At 38.9% G+C, this 22,417-nt stretch overlaps 1 protein-coding gene across 2 annotated transcripts; it reads right to left on the bottom strand.

The window, feature by feature from the left end:
• Positions 1-1,784: 1,784 nt before the first annotated feature.
• On the bottom strand, positions 1,785-21,201 carry LOC122652465 (protein TONNEAU 1a-like). Of its 2 annotated transcripts, XM_043846209.1 has the most exons (8): positions 20,911-21,200; positions 17,368-17,500; positions 12,819-12,907; positions 12,579-12,701; positions 6,680-6,813; positions 6,565-6,590; positions 6,341-6,497; positions 1,785-2,062 (listed from the first exon to the last, which is right to left on the bottom strand). In XM_043846209.1, exons 1-8 carry the CDS (start codon positions 20,995-20,997, stop codon positions 2,011-2,013), a joined length of 801 nt encoding a protein of 266 aa, XP_043702144.1. In that variant the 5' UTR covers positions 20,998-21,200; the 3' UTR covers positions 1,785-2,010. The 2 variants fall into 2 exon arrangements, with proteins under 2 accessions (XP_043702144.1, XP_043702145.1); XM_043846210.1 differs by lacking the exon at positions 6,565-6,590 and having other exon boundaries at positions 6,341-6,505; positions 20,911-21,201.
• Between the last annotated feature and the right edge of the window lie 1,216 nt (positions 21,202-22,417).

Here is a 22,417-nt window from a genome sequence, read left to right as displayed (position 1 = left end):
CATCCAACCAAACACGTGAGTGGACCATTCATGATTCAACCCACCTCATCCTCTTTTTAGTGATGTCAAATGGGTCTGTCCGGTTTTATCAATTTTTTTGAATTTTTTGTATATACAAAGTCAGACCAAAACTGGACCGATGAGGTGTTTTGAAGGTCCTTTTCAGTCTATATTATTTAGTCCGTTTTAGTTTTTCATATATAAGAAAGGAAAATGTTAACAAAATATTGAATTTTATAAATTTTATATATTGTAGGAAACAGCTTTCTCCGAGAAGCGGAGGTAAAGCTGCATATGTTATGACCCTCTTCAGACTGTAATTGTGGAAGCCTCGTGCATTAGCTATGTTTTTTTTTTTTTTTTTTACATAAATTTTATAGTGATTTTTTACGATTTCGATTCAAGCAGTAGGTTTCGATGAGTCTTATTCTTTCTAAAATCCAAAACCAATAGTGAACCGATAAAAAGTTTGATCCATTCATTGAATTTGATCCAATCGATTTTGATCAATTCAATCAATCTGGTTTCATTTTTCACATCCTTAATCCTCTAACCTCACCTTGGTGGTTTTGCCAATTTAAAAAATCCACCCGCATTTCCTTGTGGACCGCATATTGGAAAGATAGTGCTAATTTAACCATTGGATATCTAAGAAATGATCTAGATTTAATCACATCAAATTTGCAATTTTAATTCGATCATTTATCCTCTACCGTAAGGATGTAACCTCTCATGTGGAAAGATGTGGTATTGTAACTGTAGATATCTAGAAAATGGTCTAGATTACTCACATGTCAAATTTCAAATTCTAATTTGAAGATTTACGCTTCAATGTAATGACATAACCTCTAATGCACTTGTGTCCACCACATAATGAAATGTAGACTGGCAAGAGATCTATCGATCCTTTGTCCAAAAGAAAAAGGGGAAACACGTACATCAAACAGAATGACTAAAGATGGTGAGCACCTAATTTAAAATATCAGATTGAGTCGATCGATTCGGGCCAATCTCCATTGAATTGGTAGCCCCTAACATCTACGGGTCAATTCCGATCCGGCTCAGATCAGAATCGGCTGGGACCAATCCAGATCCTATTCCAGCTTTTTAAACTCTGATGGTGAGGCAAAGATAAAACAGTTCCAAGTTCAAATTTCAATCGCTTTCAGGTTTCAAATAGTCTAAATTCAATCGCTTTCAGATTTCAAGATTCAGCCCTCTTTGCCCTAAGATACTTCAAATCAAACATTCTTATAAAAGTTAAAAAACAGGCTTGCCCCACTAGGCCACTACTTGTAAGTTTCAATGTTTCTGGTCATCGTACCTAACTTGGAAAGCTAAACTAATTCACTAAACCATCTTACAGGGGGAAATAAAATGGAGGTTGAAGGATCCTCTTCCAAATTCTGGGCTGACAAGATGGAAGGGGGATAACGATGTACCGAAAGTGGACTTAAAAGATAGATAATGTCTTAGAATCCATGGATTCTATGACCCCAACTCTTGATTCTGGTTTTCATGTCAGGTTCTATAGACCAGATACCTCACTTGAATGATAGATACTGTCTCGAATCCATGGATTCTATGACCCCCACAACTCTTGATCCATGGTTCTCATGTCAATTTAATGGTCAGATAACCAGGAAACTAGGGGGTCCATAAATATTCTGAGTGAGAATGTAATAGCAGTTCACCCAATTGAGCCAAGGATCAAGACCAACAGTGTGAAACAATGGACTATGAAAATGATGCAGTTACCAGCAGCACACCCCCAATAAACGAAGAAACAAAAGGACAAAAGAAAACAAGCTAAATTTATCTTTAGCCAATTCTAAATGAAGATCAAGCATGGCTGGTAAATTACACCCACATCAGCAATACAGCGAAAGGCCTCACAAGACATCTCATATGCTGGAACAGACAGCTAAATCAAATACTAAAATGGCACTAAATATGTCTTACATGATAAATTTATAAGACGAACAATGTAAGTACAAGGCTAATGCACAGCTAGATATGATCAGCTTTGCCATCATCCTCTGTGGCACCATCTCCAACATGTCTGCGGTCAAAGTTAATCACAAGTATCAGTAAACTGAACTATTTTATTTTGCAATTTTACCGCCTAAATATATGCATCTCTGAATTAATTAGTTATTATTAGTCGCAATCTGAACCAAATCAAATGGCCATCCACAACTTCAACATTAAATCTATACAACAGTCTTACTAAAGCCTTTTCTTTTGTGTATACTCTATAGTGAAGTCATGGATAGTAATTTCCATGACTTCACTATAGAAAAAATACTAGGCTTTAAACAGAACAACAGAGTTTGAAGGTGATCTGTCTCATTCTTAGACGACAGACAAACTACAAAATGATTTGTATTACTGAACGTGTGCATATTATAACATGTGCAAGTAAGAAGGCTCTCCCACCATAAAGCTAGTGCAATATAATAAATGAAAGGCAAAAAGATAGGCAAGCTCACTCAAACATGCAGTCAAGGCTCTAAGTTAGATAAAGGAATCTGCTGGTGAGATAGCACTAATGGATTAGTACTTTCTACTCCATCCATAATGTAATCTGAATTCTGAAACCCAGATTATGGATCTCAGATGCTAGCATGCCCAATAATCAAATCAATGATCAGATCGGAGAGAAAGGAAGCAATTGCATTGTTAAGGAAAGAAATCAGATCAATGGAAGGGGAGGGAAAAGAGATGAGATCGATCTACTTGGGAGGAAGAAGAGAGAAGAGAAGAAATCAGGCTTGGGATATCAATCCCGCATGCACTGCTCAACAACATCAAAACTCTCAATAATTAAAATTAAAATTTGAAAAAAAACACTTGTATTCTTTACTCAAATCATCTCTAATTGATGGGGCTGTATTACATAAATAAAGACCTTAAATTCCTAATTTGACTCATAAAAGAACTCTTGATCACTCTATTACACTCAATAAAGTAAATAAACTCAAAATAGAACTCTCTCTACCTATTAAGCATTCTAACCTAACTAAAACACTTAACTACTAATCCGTGTACTAATTTTATCCCACTTTATGGTATGGTCAAGATATCTACCATAAAGCAATACACCATGGAACCAGATAAGAGAGTGATTGAAGTAGTCTAATCATACTAGCCATGAAACTAAATCTCGGCTTAGCAGCTGTCCGAGATGAGTTGAAGGGGGAGTTTAAAAAATTCGCAAGTTTCGACCTGAACACCTATATAAATTCATTTATCCCCATCGAAACTTGAGGAAACCTGGCTAGAAACCAGGACAGGTACTTATTTATGCCAAATACCATTTAAGTACCATGTTTTTATATTTGTTATTTAATTTAATTAAGATAGTATTAAAAAAACACATACCCCCCCCCTATTTGAATCCAAAAAAATAGTTAAAGAATCAAATTCTAAAAGGATAAAAAGTCAACCCCCCAATTCAAAAACAACAACTGGATTTCCCGCGGTAGGTATAATTTTCAACTTTTAAATGTTGGGGCTTTTCTCAAATCCAAAAATTTCATAAATCTTAATATGATAAAAACATTGCTAAAAACCAAAAGAGCAGTAAATTATTTATTTGTTTTGATGTCTAAAAATTTATTTCCATTCAAAACGATTTTAAACAGCATTCACACACACCAAATCAAGTTTGACCGGAACATAACTCCTTCAATTTAAATCAGATTTAAGCAAAATCTTGGATTTGTTGAAAGCTTTCAACACTAACGCATGGACTGGGTTCAAAATGTCAAAAGTAGGCAGCACGATTTGTTGAAAGCTTTCAACACTAATGCATGGACTGGGTTCAAAATGTCAAAAGTAGGCAGCACAACAAGAAACAGGGCAATAAAACAACTTCTAGGCCTCAAAACCGAAGTTCGAGTTAGTCTAGAGAAAGGACCAGGTTTCGACCGAGATATGGTCGAAACCAAGACAATCTCGGTTTCTGGCTGGTCGAAACTGAGATTTAGAACCTTGATACTAGCTACCATCGATTCTGTGCGGGATTGGTCTTTAGGGCAAAAACCACATGAGGGAACATGAATTAGACAGAAAGAAATTGGAGAGAGGAAAGCAAACGGATCTGCTGGTATCTGCTTCTACCTGCTGCCACTTGCTCATGCTACTGCTTTTTATTCTCTCCTAAACCCCAGATATTGCTCCGCCTCAATACTTCCCCTACTGAATCCTCAACTCAGCATATTGCCATCTCTCCACTTTCGGATTCAATCTTCTAGCGACGCCCAAGAAGACTAGCTACCTCAGTTATCCAGTCAATCCAACCAGATTTCACATAAACTTGACTCACCTCAACCTTACCGTTCTTAATTCTGGATCCGCTCAACTGAACCTTGAAAAAAACTGCTCAAACCTCATCCATAACCTAAGCCTTCACTTCTAGCTACCAAGACATTTGACTTTGACTTGTTCCAACATAACGATCCAGGGTCAACATTACAATCTATTGAAAAGATTATACCAGCCTCCAGCCATTAACCTGCAAGAACTCATATCTTCTCCCACCACTTCAACCAAGAAAAACCTCAACCCTCCTTTTGCCCTTCAAACATCTCTATTTTGCATAACTCCTTATTTGTGCATCTGTTCAGATTTGTTGTGAATAGTTTGAACACCTATTGACCTTCTGTCATCTTGCCTACTAGTAGTGCTTCTCTAGGTTCCCCCTAGAGCTCTTGGTTCTTATCCTTACAGTATTTCCACACAATTTCAACATCATCATCTAAAGCTACACTCATTTTATTTAGCTGGCTGCTGTTTTATTGTCCAACATTCTGCTCAATAAAGCATTCAGGTCTTAAAGCCATCATAAATTATTAAATTCACCCTTCAGTTTTAATGGGAAACATTTACTAGGCTTTTGGAAGTTTCTCTATATTTCATCTACCCAAGTATATTTTTATGGACAACATCTTCAACCAAGCCAGACATAATATAGTTAACAATCAATCTGAAGATTTAAGAGTTAGGCCTTAGTTCTTCAGTCTTGCCGGAAATTTTGTATTTCTGATACATATGCATAAGCAAAATTCTGTTAGTTATTTGTACAAGCTCTCTTTCTAGCAGGAATTATTCTAATAATGGAGAAAAAAACACACCTTCATACGACTTTAATTCTCTCCTTAGTAATTTTAAAAATAAAAAAGAATTAAAAACTGCAACATTACTAATTTGTTCTGTCTATTCTTGATACCTTTGATTAACAAAAAAATTGATTTATTTCAAGATGGATAAATAAAACATCGGTGTTTGTGGGAGTTTCAACTTAATGCTAAGGAAAATAAAAACAGTTCGATTGAACAGCATAGTTCCTTACTTCCTTAAAATGCAGTAATTACTAAAAGGGGAAATGATGGCCACACTGCCGGTATCATGCGCCCTCTCACACACTGACACTCCCTCTCGGCCTCTCCCCCTGACATGTGGGCCCCTGTATATGAACTGCCCAGCACCTCTTCCCGTGCTCCCATTGGCTTGGCACAGTAGATCCATCCCACACCAGCCGCATGTCAATCCCTGCCCTTTCAAAAATTGCAAGGACATTCTGACCATGAAATTTCTAATCTACATGCTAGCATGACAGCATAATATGGCAAAAGCATACCCCACTCTAACAAGTATAAACCTTATGAAAAGGGTAATTAGACCCCCCTCCCGGCAAATATCAGTTGGTGGAATAGTCAATATCCCAACAAGAACAACTTTTCATACGCACTTCAACAAAAAGACATATTCTGAATATGAACCTACACATATCAGTTGGCGGAATAGGTGGTTTAAATATGTACTTTCTTCAGATAAGAGTCCTTATTTTATCCAGAAATAAATTCCACAAAATGCAATTTTGAGGATTTATCCAATCCTCACCAATTGCCATTCTTGCTGTTGAAGACTTCATCTGTTTCTTCATCTTAAACTCAGAGACACTACCCAGCTGCCAAAACACACTCTACCTTTACAGAGAAGAATATGAAGTAAGTGGGAGCACGGGGTTACCATACGTCCATACGTAGCTTAAAGTAAGAGAACCCAAGAATCAATTACTGAAGCAGCAGCAAAAAACATGATCCAATGGTTTCAAGTACCAAGAACTGTCTAATTTGAGAAATCCAGGAAATAACTCAGAAAAGACACCAAACTCTGCAAGGGAAGAAACCTCCCCTCCCCATGTGCATGAAGAAATGTCCCACTAGAACCAAAAATTTCAAATTTGACTAAGAAAATGGTGAAATTGGAAACCATAAATTTCCACAATATAATGCAGAAAACTAACAGAATCAAGATGAATCAAAAGACATACCGCCAAGATGTTGTAAGATTCCGAGCTTTTCTGTCTAACTGGATGTTTTCTAAGGCATTTGATGCTCTAATTACATCCTCTGAAAGCTCATCATTCTCATATCTCCAATTATATTCATCCTTCCTATAACCAGGCATAGAAGAGCCTATTCTCCGATCTGAAATGCTGAAAAGTGTCAGGGAAGAAAAATCAGAAGCAGATAAAGAACAGTAAATATGACTTACCAGATGCCTGAGAAACAGGAACCGGCCTAATCCACAAAATGGAAATATCAGTTGAGAAATGGAAAAGAGGACCAGTGACAAATATTACTTATGACAAAAAAATCTGTTCTGTTACCTTCCAAAGGGTGGTAAGCCTCCAGCAACTGCTGATGAAGAGGGCCTCCGAATATTTCTGGACTCGGGATTAGATGTGGATTCAGTTTCTGGACCACCTACTCTCCTCCCAGTAACCCTTGCTTGGGATAAATTCTGTGAGAACATTATTCAGCACAATATATGTAAATACTTAAACACATCTTTCAACCAGAATTACCTAACAAGGTACGAAGTAATAACTAACAGTTTAGATCTTCAGAGGAATCCCAGTGAACCTCATGATAACATACGTGCCTATGCAAGGCAGAAATATCAAATACCTCTTCCATTTGATGTAGATCACAGGTCCATGTGTAGCTGCAAGAACAAGGCCCCAAAACCAGCCCAGTATCATTGTGGGGGATTCAACTGCTGTGGGAGACAGCCTGGGTCTGCTGATGTGGCAGGTTTTAGTTGGTTCGATGGAGCATTACATAGAATTCAGAAAGGAAAAAAAAAATATTGTTCGTGAGTTACTGTTCACGTGAACAGTGGTGTGGGGACCCATATAGACAGCTTGCGTAGAGGTTTTGCTGGAATATTTGTTACTTGCGGTAGAAGACTCTTAGAAAATCTTGTGGGACCAAGGTACAGATTGCATGGAAGAGAATGGAAGCTGTTGTTGAGATCATTTAGATTATTATCTACTTTGTATTTTGATTACCTTCTCTTTACTTGTAATTACTAGTTAGTTAGGTAGTTTCTAATTTCAGTTTTAGAAAATAAGAGTTTTTATTTTAATGGGTTTCTATTTTTGTTTTCCTTATCCAGCAAGTAGCTGTTTTTGATAGAGTTTCTATTACGTAATGCAACTTTTTTGGTAACTTTCCAATAGCCATATAGAGTTACAACTTTCTTGTAATGGTTTTATTCATTATAAATAAAAGAAGAGTTGTATTCAGCCACCAACGATGAGATTAAAAGAAAAAGTGGTTGTTAACCATGTAGCTGTGAGAGACAGTTACAGTGAGAGGCCATGGGTCAGAGACACATCCCTATCCCCCCCCTTCTTCTACCTTCTATTTTCTTTTTGTTTGATTGAGAGGAAATGATGGGACTGCCAAAGTGACAGCTCTACTTTATTTATAATAAGTGCCATACAGGTAAAAGTATCATAATACCCCTATGGACAGATTTACCCTTATACCCATATTACAACACTCCCCCTCAAGATGGTGCATAGATGTCACACATGCCCAACTTGCACACTATGGGATGAAACAACTTAAAACTTAACCCTTTTGTAAAAATATCTACCAACTGATCTCCAGATTTGACAAAAGGAATGCAAATCAGTTCTTGATCCAACTTCTCTTTGATAAAATGGCAATCTATCTCCACATGCTTGGTGCGATCGTGTTGAATAGGATTGTGAGCAATACTGATGGTGGATTTGCTGTCACAATATAGCATCATAGGAAGAGAAACAGGAAGAACCAGATCTTTCAAGAGACCTTGGAGCCACATCAATTCACAGATACCATGAGACATAGCACGAAATTCAGCTTCAGCACTTGACCGAGCAACAATTGACTGTTTCTTACTCCTCCCAATTAACCAGGACCTCCCACAAAAGTACCAAAACTTGTGGTAGATTGCCGATCATCTAGAGAGCTGGCCCAATTACCATCGGTGAAGGCTCAACTCATAAATGGCCATGGGAAGAAAAGAGAATTCCCTTTGCTGGTGCGGACTTCAGGTAGCGCAAGATCCGGAACACAGCTTCTAGGTGTGAGGAATAAGGATCATGCATATACTAGCTTACCAAGCTAACATCAGAGGCAATGTTTGGGCGAGTATGAGATAAGTAAATCAGCTTCCCAACCAATTGTTGATATTGTCCCTTATCCACTGGATCACTAGTCTTACTAGAAAGATGAACATTTGCTTCAAGAGGAATATCTAAAGGCTTACACCCCAACATCCCTGTTTCAAATAGAAGGTCAAGCGTATATTTCCGTTGAGAGAGGAAAATACCCTTGGTGGAGCAAGCAACCTCAATACCAAAGAAATAACGCAGCATACCTAGGTCCTTGAACTCAAACTCTTGACCAAGGTAAGTCTTTAGGCGAGAAATTTCCCCTATGTCACTCCTAGTGACAACAATGTCATCAACATACACAATGAGGATAGCAATCTTGGAACTAGTTCCTTTAATGAACAGGGTGTGATCAGCATTGCTTTGAATGTAGCCTATAGACATCAAAGTTTTGTGGAATCTCCCAAACCAAGCACGAGGAGATTGCTTTAGCCCATACAGAGCTTGCAAACCTTTCCCTTGGATTTCTGAAATGAGAACCCAGGGGGAATTTTCATGTACAATTCTTCTTTCAATTCACAATGTAGAAATGTGTTCTTGACGTCAAGCTGTTGCAAGTCCCATCCTAGATTCACAGCACAAGAAAGAATCACACGGATGGTATTCATTTTTGCAACTAGTGCGAACGTCTCCTGGTAATCTAGACCATAAGTCTGAGTAAATCCTCTTGCAACCAGCCTGGTAGGTTACTAGTCCACCATCCCATCCATATTTTTCTTTACAATAAAGACCCATTTGCAACTCATGATCCTTCTATGTGGTGAAAGAGAGACCAAATCTCAGGTACCATTCTTTTTCTGGGCTTATATTCTTCATTCATAGCTGCCTTCCACTGGGGTTCTGTGATAGCATCCTGCCAATTCTGGGGAATGGAATAACAAGGAAGAAACAAAGGTAAGATATGAAGGAGATGGAGAGTTGTACGAAACCACCTTAGCAATAGGTGTTGAGTACAAGATCTCGTTCCCTTTCGAATAACAATGGGTAAGTCAAGAGATGGGTCAGAAATAACAGAAGAATCAAAATGAGTATTACCTGACAGAGAGTTAGGACATGGATTAGGAGGTAACGACTGGCTAGGTGGTATAGGTGCCATAGGTTCCACTGGGGTGGTGTCTATTTGCTGCTCACGATGTTGACAAACATATGCTTTCATGGGAGGCTGAACATGAACATATGTCTCCCCCTGAACTGAAGGAACTGGAGAGGTAGAGTCAGAGGCAAGAATAGGGACGGGCAGAGGTACATCTTCACCAAATTGAGAAGTATTCCCCCATTGAAGAGGTGTCGGAGAGTAGTAGGCAGCAAACTCGTGGAACACAACGTCCATAGAGACGAAGACCTAACGAGATGGAGGGTGATAACACTTGTAGCCCTTCTGGGTAGCAGAGTATCCAACGAACACACACTTGAGCCCCTAGTGATCAAACTTGCCACGGAGATGGTGATTACGGACAAAACAGACATAGCTGAAGACTTTAGATGGTATAAGAAACGTGGAAGAACCCTGAAGAACTGCAATCGGAGCCTTGAAGTCAAGGACACGAGTCGGCATCTGGTTAATGAGATAAGCAGCAGTAAGAACAGCTTTACTCTAATACTGAGGAATAACATTCATTTCAAACAGAAGAGCATGGGACACTTCCAACAGATGTCTATTCTTACGTTCAGCCATACAATTTTGAGCTGGTGTATCAACGCAACTGATATGATGGATAATCCCCTCTGGCAAGAAAGGACTGAAAGGAACTCTCCATATATTCTCTACCATTATCACTACGGAGAATTTTGATGGTAGCATTAAAGTGGGTACAGACCATGGTGTAAAAAAGTTGAAAACAGTGAAACACTTCACTTTTTTGGTACATCAAATAAATTCAGGTAACTTGTGAATGATAATCTATAAAAGTCACAAACCATCGATAACCAATACTGGAAGAACAACAAGCAGGGCCCCAATCAAGTCATCAAACGCCTAAGCATAGCAAGCTCAACCTGAGAAAGAGAGGAACCGGTACTATCATGTGCGGGTTAAGAGGCCTCAGTATGATGTGCTGCCTAGGAGGATCAACCACGGCCACGACCTCGTGAGGAGGAGGTAGGTCGGCCATGCTGGAAGTTCTTGGTATGACGTTCTTTACCGCAATAGTCACACCTGACCGGTTCCCTATCAGAGAAGGAACGATCATGGGATTGAGGGGGACCACTTTTAGGCTGAGTGGACCCAAAAAGTAAAGCTGAATGGTCATAATTAGTAGGTTGTAGCATAGCATTGTGGGGGTTGTCCTCCAATTGGATCAATGAATAAAACTGATCCAAGGTAGGGAAAGGGTCCCGACTAAGTACTTGGGCACGAATTTGATCATACTCAACATTCAGCCCAGCCAGAAAATCATAAACCCAAAATTTATTTTCCAGTTTCTTGAAGGCAGTAGCATCGGCACTACAGGTTGCCTAAAAGGTATCATAAAAGTCGAGCTCCTACCACAGACTACACAACTCAGAATACTATTGAGAAAGAGTTTGGTCCTTCTACTTGGTTTCATGAAGCTTCTTCCGCATTTCACAAACCTGGGCATCATTCCCAACCTGAGAGTATGCGTCCTGAACTCCTTTCCAAATCTTGGCTGTAGTATCCAATAGGAGATAACCTCGAGCAATTTGAGGTTGCACAAAGTGATGAGAAAGGCCATTACCAAGGAGTTATCTCCACTTCCTTTGTAAAACATCAATAGTAGTACGCTTTGCATTTTCACCCGTCAAATAACCCGCATAGCCACATGAATCGATGGAGAGGTAACAAGAGCGAGACCACATCAAATAATTGCTCCCATCCAATCAAACAGAGCTAACAGGGAATGAAGGGAAATCATTATGAGTCCCACGACTCGACCCTTCAACTCCAGTTGATGCAGTAGTGTCAGCCGACATAGTTACCACTCTGGTTGATGCAAAGAGCTTAGAACAATCGAAGGAGAGATGAAGCCTTGAAGGGATCGATGATCATCACAAAGGATTAACAACAAGTCGATAGAGAATTCAAAACCCTGGAAAAAAATCGATCAAAGCCTCAAAACTCTGAAAAAAAATCTATCTAGCTCCAAAACCCTGAAAAGGTCGATTGGAACATATGGGTCTCTCAGACCATTATTCCAGAGATGATCATCACAAAGGATTAACAACAACTCGATAGAGAATTCAAAACCCTGGAAAAAAAAAATCGATCCAAGCCTCAAAACTCTGAAAAAAGTCGATCTGGCTCCAAAACCCTGAAAAGGTCGATTGGCACATAGGGGTCTCTCAGATCATTATTCCAGAGAGATCTGAGAAGCCAATAGCAAAGAGAATGACCCTTGGTGGCCTAGGATAGACCTACCGAGAGCAGCTGTGGAAGGTAAGAAACAGACAGGTGCTGAGAGAAGCCGGAGAAGAGGAGAGAAGTAGAAGGAGGAAACCGAGAGAGGAAAAGAGAGGGCGAGAGTCGGCAGCAGCTAGGATTGGGATCCCGAGGTGGATCTCAGCTCTGATACCATGTTTTATTGAGAGGAAATGATGAGACTGCCAAAGTGATAGCTCTACTTTATATATAATAAGTGTCATACAGGTACAAGTACCATAATACCCCTATGGACAGATTTATCCCTATACCCATATTACAATACTTTTATTTTCCAATCAATCTGTGTGGGTTTGGTTGACTGCAAGTCTGAGTACATTCGATCAATCCTACTATAGAATGGTTCTTACTTGAACTTCTTCTACACTACCATTACATAATACTCACCATAAAGAGTACGGAACTCACCCTAACTCATAGTTTTATACTATCACAATTCAATTTTTACAACTTCCATTGAAATTACTATTCCAACCATTTTTATTTTCCTTCACGCATTCTGAAAATGATAAATTATTAGAATTCTGTTTGTTTTGAAATATGTAGTGGTTAGGATGAAGGCCAACATATTTATTAAAATTATGCAAATGGATTACACATTTTAGTGTAGAGTTCTAAATTCAATAACTGCAATAGGAATCCGAAATGGATATAGCATCATACCTCATACTTCAAATATCCTTCAAGAACATCAAGAAGCAAAGGACCACCTTCTGCATTCCTATTGAGATCATATCCGTTTTTGCTACTAAAATCTTTCAACTCAGTTTTCCAAGAATCCTTTTGCTGCAATAGGAGAAAAATGATTCATAAATGAAGGGGAAAAAAGAATAAGAAACTAAAGTTCAAGTCGAAATCTGAAATTAGCAGTGCTACGTGAAGCAGAAAAAATTACATGATTACCAAATTACACTCCGGCAAATAAACTTTTAGGGTGTGGCCCAGTTGTGCCCAGTCCAAGTATTCACATATTAGAGCAGTTAGTAGTCTTCCTGCATGTAGCACATCAAAGTGCAAAAATAACAGATTAGAGAGGAAAGTCACAAAAACTTCTTTCAGCAACTAACGCACATAGGTATCTGCATGCATATGTGTCTTCCCAATCCCCCCCGGATCTTTAATAGTTAGTTTCTGCAAGCAGATGCCGAGAAAGATTTTACTTTTGAAGATTTATGTCCTCAACACATTAATAAACTTGGGAGCAAACTTCTTCTAATTGAATCACACTTCAAAACCACAACTTAAGTCAAACAAACTTTCACAAAGATGCTATAGAACTCCCAAAACCACAACTTAAGTCAAACAAACTTTCCCAAAGATGCTATAGAACTCCCAAACCTCAACCTGGTGTGAAACCTCACCCTAGGCAGTTTGCACCGAGTGACTAATGCAGAAGCAATTGACAGAAAGGTGCAGAATGAAATAAGAGTATTTTGGGCTTCCAATTAGCTTTATTTAAAGGCCTTCTAGTATGGTGACTGATGGTACCCGGTCCACCTGTACAATACAGCCCATAATATTTTTTTAAATGTGGAGAAATTTTCCAGTGTGATTCCAATATTGTCCAAGTAGGAAGCAATACCCTAAACAAAATTGGTGGCCCAAAAAAAAAAACTCAGACCAATGGACTGGGCCTGTCTGACTGCTAGGCTTGAAGGGTCCAACATCCAAAATCTTGTGAAAAAAAAAAAAAAACACTGCACCAATCCATTAACAAACTTCAATCCTAAAGACCCTCCTTCAAATCCTCAACCTAGTTTCCTTTCTAAGTCCCCCCTCCAACCTCCTTTTTTTGAAAAAGGTAAGTATAGAACTATTTCCTATTTTCCTGAAACTGTATACCCTCTTACCATTCAAACCTTTACCAAGACTCGAACCAATCACCAATGAGAAAAGTTTAAACCCAAATTCCAAAAACAACCATCAAATCTCACAATACAGTAGTGGAGGAGCATAGCCAGCTGAGTACAAGATACCTACTATGAATAGCAAGATTCAACCTACAAATATCATTGATCAGCAAGCCAGAGCCACAAGTCTGCTAGGAAGACCTACATCTAGCAAAGCAGGAAATTTTGTACCTCCAAAAAATAAAAATTCCAATGGTACTCTTACCAAGTTCCCCAGCATGGTTCCAACCCTATGGAATGTTGAGGTCCACTAGACCCAATGTTGCCCTAATGGAAATCAGTTCCTTGTTCTCAAGTCTGGTCTGTTGCATTGCACACAAATTGCTAAAGAAAGGCATTGGATCTTGATCATCCAATGGGGCCATATCAGAGGGGGATGATCCAATCCATTATTTACAGTAGAATGTCCTAGAATGTCCAGTCCACCATGCTCTCTCACATCCTAGGATCAGCCAGGTCAAGAATGATCTATATTGGCATCACCTGGGACCAATCTATACCACAACGCTGATCATCAAAATCTCAATCCAACATCAACACCACTAAAATTGTCCCAAAGCTCATGATTGCATGAACACAGAGTAATTTTCATCTCAGAGATAAATATCAGAAGAGGAACGCTTTTTTCTGGAATTTGATGATGTCCTCTCTATACAATGCAAAACAAATGTATATTTCTGAATCCCTTAGGCTCCTGTATACTATGTAAGACAAATGACTATCTACTTCCAAGTTCTTAAGGCTATATGCCCTATATAAGACCAAAGCCCAGAGATGTAAGATAAACTTCACAATAGTCTGTAAGGTAGCCACCTCTTTTCCATCACCCATGAAGATCCAGCCTTATTCCAAATGAAATGATTACATGCATCCAATTGGGCAAAACAGCACTCCATCCATTCAGACAGGCCCAGATGGAAAAGATTTTTTTTTTTTTAAATTTCAAACAGAAAAACAGAATGTTCTTATGCTTCATCAATCTTCTCAAAGAATAAATCACAATGCTTTTATTGTCTTTTCATGATCTTTCATTTTTTGTAAATAAATATGACCCTCAAAGCAACAGTAAGGTTGCTCCATTGCGACCTAGTGATAACAGGTTTGAATCGGGAAACAGCCTCTCTGCAAAGCAGGGGTAGGACTATGTACATTATGACCCTCCCCAGACCCCGCAGTGGCGGGAGCCTTGTGCACTGGGTACGCTCTTTTTAAATATATATGACCCCACATAAAATTTCTCCATGTACCCAAAAATAAAATGAAATTGATTTTGTTGTAAACCAGTGGTTTGAGGGTTGTAACCTGGACTACCAAACAAAACACCAATATTTGGAATCCACAGTCTCTCAGATCATAGTAAAGAGAGAAGGTTTACGATTCTGGTACAAAACCTGCAGATCTGGTATTAAAATCTCCTAGAAGATTTGATTTAAAGATCACCTAGAACATTACAAGAAGATTGTGTGAAGATCTTCTAGCATATTACAAGAAGATTGCGTGGAGAATATTCTGTTGGACTTTCCAGCAGCCCTTATGGGAACCATGGGCTCTTTATTTAGTAGTTTTTTTATTTGTAAATCCTAGCAACTAGGTAGCTTAGCAATTAAGCATTTTTGTTACTATTTTGACAATTATGGGAGAGAGTTGTTAAAATCCACCAGAGGCGAGTAACTACCATTACGGAGAACCAATTTTGTTTATGCCAGGAAGATCCACGACAGAAGCTATATATTCTCAGGAGACCCATAAAAAGATTTAGAGATTGCAAGAAGGATCTCCATGTGGTCTATATTGACCTAGAAAAATCTTATGACAGACCCCCCGAAAAGTTACTCTGGCAAGTACTAGAAAAGATAAGTGTTTCAAATAAATATGAGGACATAATTAAAGATATGTATGATGGTGCGGTGACAAGTATAAGAACTGTTTGGGGGGGGGGGGGCAAGGTAGTGAACGTATCAGCCTTAAGCCCTTATTTGTTTGAGCTTATCATGGATGATTTAACAAGAGACATTCAAGATGAAGTTCCTTGTTGTATGTTTTTTGCTGATGATATTGTTTTGGTGGATGAGACAAAAGCTAGGATTAATGTCATGTTGGAGTTATGGAGATCAACCTTGGAATCAAAAGGTTTTAAGATAAGTAGAACAAAATGAAGCATATGGCGTGTAACTTTGGTTACACTACAACTGATAATGAGGTGATGAAAATTGATGAGAGGGAGGTTTCGCAAAGTGACTATTTTAGTTATCTGGGTTTAATCATAAATAAAGAAGGCGATATAGAGTATGATGTTTCACAGAGAATTAAAATAGGATGGATGAAGTGGGAAGGAGAGTCTGGAGTGTTGTGTGATTGGCGTATTCCTTTAAAACTTAAACGAAAATTTTATAGGACAGTCATACGACCAGTTATGATGCATGGTTTGGAATGTTTGGTAGTTAAGATGGATGAGTGGCAAAACTAAGAAGGATAAAGTAAGGAATGGTCATATTAGAGCTGATATCGGAGTAGCTCGGATGAATGATAAGCTACGAGAAAGTCGTTTGAGGTGGCATGGCCTGTTCAACGGAGGCCTTTGGATGCCCCCAGTACGGAGGAGTGATTTGATTCAGATTGACAGAACTAAAAGAGCCAGGGGCAGACCTAAAATGACCCTAGGATAAGTGGTGAGGAAAGACATGCATAGCTTAGGCCTTGTATCAAGTATAACCTCGAATAGATCTGATTGGAGGCCAAGGATCCATGTAGCCAACCCCATTTATTGTTGTTGTTGTTACTATTTTCACAGTTACTAGTTAATTTCTATTTTTTATGACTCTTCCTTAGCTATGGAGAGTTATTATTATTGTAAGAAACTCTCCTACCATAATAGAGGTTTCCAATTTTGTTTTCCAAAAGGCTGTGAGATGCAGTTTCACAGTTGCGAGGTGAAAGGCTTTGCATGGTCAGTGTGACACTAATCAGGGTTTAGATGGGATGCCCAAATCATATCCTTTTTATTTTCTGCTTTCATATGTAAAAAGAGAGAAATTATGTTATTAATTTTTGTACCCCCTATTTCATTGATCTTGTTGCAATTGATCTCCCACTAGTTCTTTCCCTGGTTCGGAATCGATTCCATATTACACAGAAGTGTGGAACACAGAAAACCATGCTTCCATTCCATGACATCATTAACATGGCATCGAAGGGTCTCCAAAATGGTGTGTCAGTCTATGCATATACTGAAATGTCAGTAATTTTGTTAATACTAATGGTGCCGATTGCCAGCTGATAAACAACAGAAAGATTTCTTTAACGCCAGTCAACTAAAACTCTTGACATAGGGCACAAAGCATGCACATGAGAAACCAAATAAAAATGCACAAACTAAAAAAGAAAAAATGCTCCATCCATTCACAAAGAGCATAAAGGGTGGTGATACTATAAATGGTTAATGATATCCATACTAATAATTGAAAACAATCAAAAGCATTTTTTACTGTCTCAAAGAGAAAGAGAGCAAGAGTCGTCTTTATGACAAAGAATTGAAAAAGAACCTGAAGGAGAAGCATGAAGCTGCCTTGCACGGTCATTGCAGCTACCAAGTAGTGCAGGGGGTACACCATCTTCATTCTCAATCACACGATCTTCCTCTTCGATGGCCTCAAAGACGCTTGCCCTCAGCTCAGCCTAGCAAGAAATACAACTACTCAAACCAGTAGAAATGATGAGCTGGAACATCTGATCCATCAGGAAATAGGGAATTGCATCATAAATTAAGAGCATGGTGATGAAAAGTAAAAAAAAAGTCTAGTTCACACTTGCTGGGGTGGGGCTACTGTGGATGGGTTAGCCAGGTTTTGACTGCAGAATGATAGCATCCAAACTTGACAGAATGGAATCTGAAGATGATATCATCGCCTAGTAGACCACATCAGGGCAATGCAATACGGGTCCAAATAACCACCTTCATCGTGTTTAATATGGTTGCGATCTGGTTGGTTTGCTTGCCGCACAGACATTTCAAATAATCATGTTGATTTTGTTTGATGTGAGAGTTGTTGACCACGGTGTTTAAGATGAATTAGCAATGGCATGTTGAACCCTTGTCTGAAGTGCCTCAAACCAAAGGATCGGTTGCAATCTAGTTAGTTGTACATGGTAAGAAGTGAGAACAAAGGTAACATTTTTTTTTTTTGGGGGTCGAACAAAGGTAACATGTTTGACTTCCCAATGATGAGCTGTTAAAAATTTTCAAATGATATGTTCAGTGGTTTTGAGATACAAAGTGAAGTGTCTTGATATATCACAACAGAGAAAGGTTTCCATAGTGAGTTGAATCGCAAATGAAGTTATTGATTTGAGTCTTCTGGGGCCTTTTTATTATCATTATTAGTATAATTATTATTATTATTATTATTATTTTCTTAATTTTATTTGACCAACGGATTCATAAGAAAGCAGGTTAAGTGCTCATACTTGAGGGGTGTTGATGCAGATTCATCACCAAATAGGGCTTCTTTCATTGGGAATAAGTCTAGGGTTGGGTTACATACATGTTGGGCCTTTGATCCCATGGGTTTCTAATGTAACAGGCCACTTTTATGGGCCTAAAATATGGGTATATAGGTTGCATACGGGATTAGCCCAATACTTTGTTTATTTTTATGTTTTTTAATTGAACCGGTTCAAATTGGTTGCATCCAATTGGTTCAATTTAAGTGATCATGTGACTTGGTTAAGTGGTCATGTGATGTAAGTTGGGCTGGATTAGGACTCTATAAGTCCAGCCAAGTTTTGAGTTTATTTCCTTTAGTATTCTAGTTTCCTAGTCAGTTTAAGTTACCTATTAGGTTAGGGATAGGGTTAGGCCACTCCTTTTTAGTGTCTAAGTCTATTTTTGAGTCTTCTATATAAGTTTGTAAGGGAGGCCAGCATTACATACGAATTTGATTAATAAAAATTAGCTTTATGCTTGCTGCCATTGCTGCTGCTCTTTGTGAGTGTATATCCTTGTGGATCTCAAGGTGGTGAAGGGTAGGTGGACTCCTGCGACCCCTTGCATTGTGAAGATCGGGAGGTTTCTTCAAGTTATCAAGCTACTGCCATTGTTCTCCGCAATCCAGTAAGTTTGAACCTGCTATTTGTTTTTAAACCTTCTTCTACCAGCCTTTATCTTCCCTTAGACCTAATCCACATTCCCCTCCATCCATCAAGCACTAATCTCCATTAAACCTGCAACTCCTACCTCAACTAGGACTCCCTCATAACTCCAGATTTAGCCATCAATTTCGAACCCTACTTCCAGCCTATATCCCCCACACCTTTCCCTACATTCGACCTTAAACCTAGCCCTTAGTCTCCACTACAACCCCTCCATTCCCCCACTCCATTAAACCTAAAACCTGCAACTCGATTCTGCCCAGGATTGCAGAATTTTAGAACCCATCCAAACCCTAATATTTATATGCCATTAAAGCCTCCTAGACCTGCATATTAAAACCTCATAAACCCCATTACCTTTATTCAACCCTAACCCTAATTTCTACCCTAATTAGCCTAAGCTGTCCCAATCGGCCAGCCTTGTTAGGTGATCCTATTCTCCTGGCTCCTAGTGGGACTTCTCCTACCTAGGACTACATTAGGAGTAGTTGTCAAAGCGTCCAGGCGCCTTGGTCGCCTTATTGGTGTCGCCTTGATTTTGGACCTTCTCCAATGCCTTGGAGCGCTTAAACGCCGTAACAACTATAGGAGACCAAAAGGCAAGAATTATTTATTTCAATCATTTGGACTTCCTTTTTTATTTTTAACCCTTTCCTTCCTTTCTTTCTTCTTCTTTTTTTTTTTTTTTTTTTTTGAGGGGGGTTGTCAAGCTTTTTCCTTCCCTTCTTTTTGTTCACCAATGGATTTTAATTTATTAGAAGCAACTATAATGTGCATGCGTCTGTTCAAGAAGTGGAGATGCTGTGATGTGTGTTAATCACATGCTCTGAACATCCTAAGTAAGCTCTCTACAATAGAAAACATTTGAATTCATAAGAAGACCATTTAGAATACATACCCCCCCCCCCAACGACTCCTGAATCCTGACATATGAAAAAAAGTTAACACGGTCATTTTCACATTCTCACTTCATATTGAGGAAGGAAATCTGTTTAGGATACCAAACAACAATATCCCTTATATAATGTAAAGAAAAAAAGGTTTGACAGCATGCACAGAATGAACTTACCACCCAACATAAGTGAAACTGACGCAACACCTCAGTATACCAGAGTCCAACAGAGTCCTTGTTCTTCTTCTTGTCTTATATTGGGTAAGCAAAGACGTAACCACTAAGGTGAAATTGTATCAGGTAAAGAGCACTCGAACTGAACCTAAAGAGAGGGGTGCAAAGTAGCAACGGAATAACTGCTGGATACCCACAACACTCCAAACACTCAAAGAACAGAAAGAAACCATAACATACGTATCCTGCACTTAGTTCCCTTTTTTCCCTTAACAATCTGATCACTGTCATTTTGGCAAACACCGTAGAAAAAAATTAACAGTGAAACATGCCTCACCAGTACACCTATGCACCTAAGCACTGAAAAGGAAATCGAGGGTGGGGTGGGACGACGCGTATCAACCTGGAAACGCTTGATCGGATCCCTGAGAATAGGACAGTAACCCTAGAATTTTCTACTATCTATCAATTACACATGGATCGTATGAAAAGCATTCCTCGAATGGAATGTCTACCATAATCAAAATCATAACTTAATAACCTATTTAAATGTGCTACCTTCTTCTCACAAACACACAAGGTTCCCAACTATGTTCAGGAACTGCACAAAATCCCGGCTTCCAAGTAAAAGGCAAAGGATCAGATTCTAGAAAAAGAACGTAAAACCTAACTCAACAACCCTGTAACTCTCGTACCCACCAAAATCCCCGAGCTGCCCGTGCAATTTAGCCACCATTTTTCCAAATTCAAACATATACAAAATATTTCACAAAGAGAGGACAAACAGGGAAGGGGGTGAGGAGTAAAGAGATACAGGGAGACCAAAAGAGAAAGAGGAAACTGAGTAATGAAAGAAGGCCTATAGAGTTACCCTGATCTTGGCAAGAACACCTTTCTTCTCAAGTGTTCGAGTAACGAGGGTCTTGAGGTCCATCATCTCCCTCGTGTAGTCATCCATCTTCGCCCTTTCTGCTAGCTAGCTCGCCTAGCTTGTCGTTCTGAGGTCTTTCAGGTTACAGATGTAGAAAAGCCTTTCCCTGTCTCTTCTCTCTTTCCGTCCGCTGTAAGGGAAACAGAGTGGGTGTGCCTCAGCTACCGTAAGGGCGAAAAGATGGCTCTTTTCAATTTATGGTTTAATCCTTCCACAGCCAAAAAGAATTCTTGAAAGAGCAAAACATATTCATTTGAATTTTGGGTAAGTGGGTAACTATCTTTTAAGGCCACTTTTATCTGTTAAGTGTATGTTTGGATAAGCTTTTAAGCACCATCTAATTAGCCTGGAGTTCAAAAATATGCTATTAATCAAAATATAAGGACCTTTACCCCCAAAAAAAATCAAAATCAAAATAAAAATATAAGGGGAGGGATCGCTATAAAGCTAGAGTTTGGTTTCCTACCAATGAGGGAAAGTATGTATGAATTGTCAAATAGCGGATGATTTACTAAGGAGAGAAAATGTAGGGTCTAGCAGTGAGATGTGAGAGGGTGTGCATAAGAATTTTTTTTAATACTCTAACGTTGTGACAATCTTTTTCTTCAAATACAATAAAAAAAGATTCTTTGTGTCGACCTCGGAGCATACATTAGCACCTTCAACTTTTGAACAGAAAGCCCTATGGCTTTGTCATTGTGAATGTTATTAAAAGCTACATATGAAATAGTAGGAGAAGGATAAAATGATAATCGAGCTGATTACCCATTTGACAACTATCACAAATGGATGGATCAAATTTATTTCCATTAAAATAAATCAATCATTTATCTATGAAAAAAAAAAGCAACCAAACCAAAATGAGCACGTCCAAGCCGGTGGTGCCACACAGTCTTAAATGTCTTGCTTCATTGTTACATCATAATATATAGGGAGAAAGAATGTTACCTGGTCATGAGCGGCGTGTGGCCCTATGACCAGACACAAGGTTGTGCGGAATGACCACCACGTCCCTATAGAAAGGCAAAAATCTTTTTTGACACGATAGTCATTTTTCACGACCTTGTGTCTAGACATAGGGGGCCATGCACTACACGGACCAGGTAATGTTCTCTTTCCCGAATAAATAAATAAGGAAAGAGAAGTATTTCATGATTCATGTTTTTTTTTTTTGGTAAGGGGCAAATTTATTGAAGGTGGTGGCAAGGAGGACACAAGGCCTCCAGATAACAAAGATCCTGGAGCCAAGGAGTGGAATAGAGCCAATTTGTCTTACTTGCCAAAGACAGGGTCTTTCGGACTAAGAAATGAGCTAAGACATTTGCTCCCTTAGAAATAAAAAAAAAAAAGTACAATCATCAAATCTTGTTGCAAGCTGCTGGATATCGAACACACTAGCAGAGACAGCCGATGGGCAGTAAGGTATGGTTCTAGTAATGGCATCAAT

Source organism: Telopea speciosissima, chromosome 2 (assembly GCF_018873765.1).
Source record: "Telopea speciosissima isolate NSW1024214 ecotype Mountain lineage chromosome 2, Tspe_v1, whole genome shotgun sequence".
Taxonomy (NCBI): domain Eukaryota; kingdom Viridiplantae; phylum Streptophyta; class Magnoliopsida; order Proteales; family Proteaceae; genus Telopea; species Telopea speciosissima.
This window is presented reverse-complemented; position numbering and strand designations above follow the sequence as displayed.

Bases quoted from the DNA above. Each gene is read 5' to 3' on its own strand.
- LOC122652465 (XM_043846209.1), bottom strand. From the start codon at position 20,997: ATGGATGACTACACGAGGGAGATGATGGACCTCAAGACCCTCGTTACT. The intron at 12,908-17,367 runs GTTCTTTTTCAA...TGCTACATGCAG, and splicing joins GCTTCATGCTTCTCCTTCAG to GAAGACTACTAACTGCTCTA. The intron at 2,063-6,340 runs GTATGTCTTTTG...CTTTGACCGCAG, and splicing joins AATCTTACAACATCTTGGCG to ACATGTTGGAGATGGTGCCA.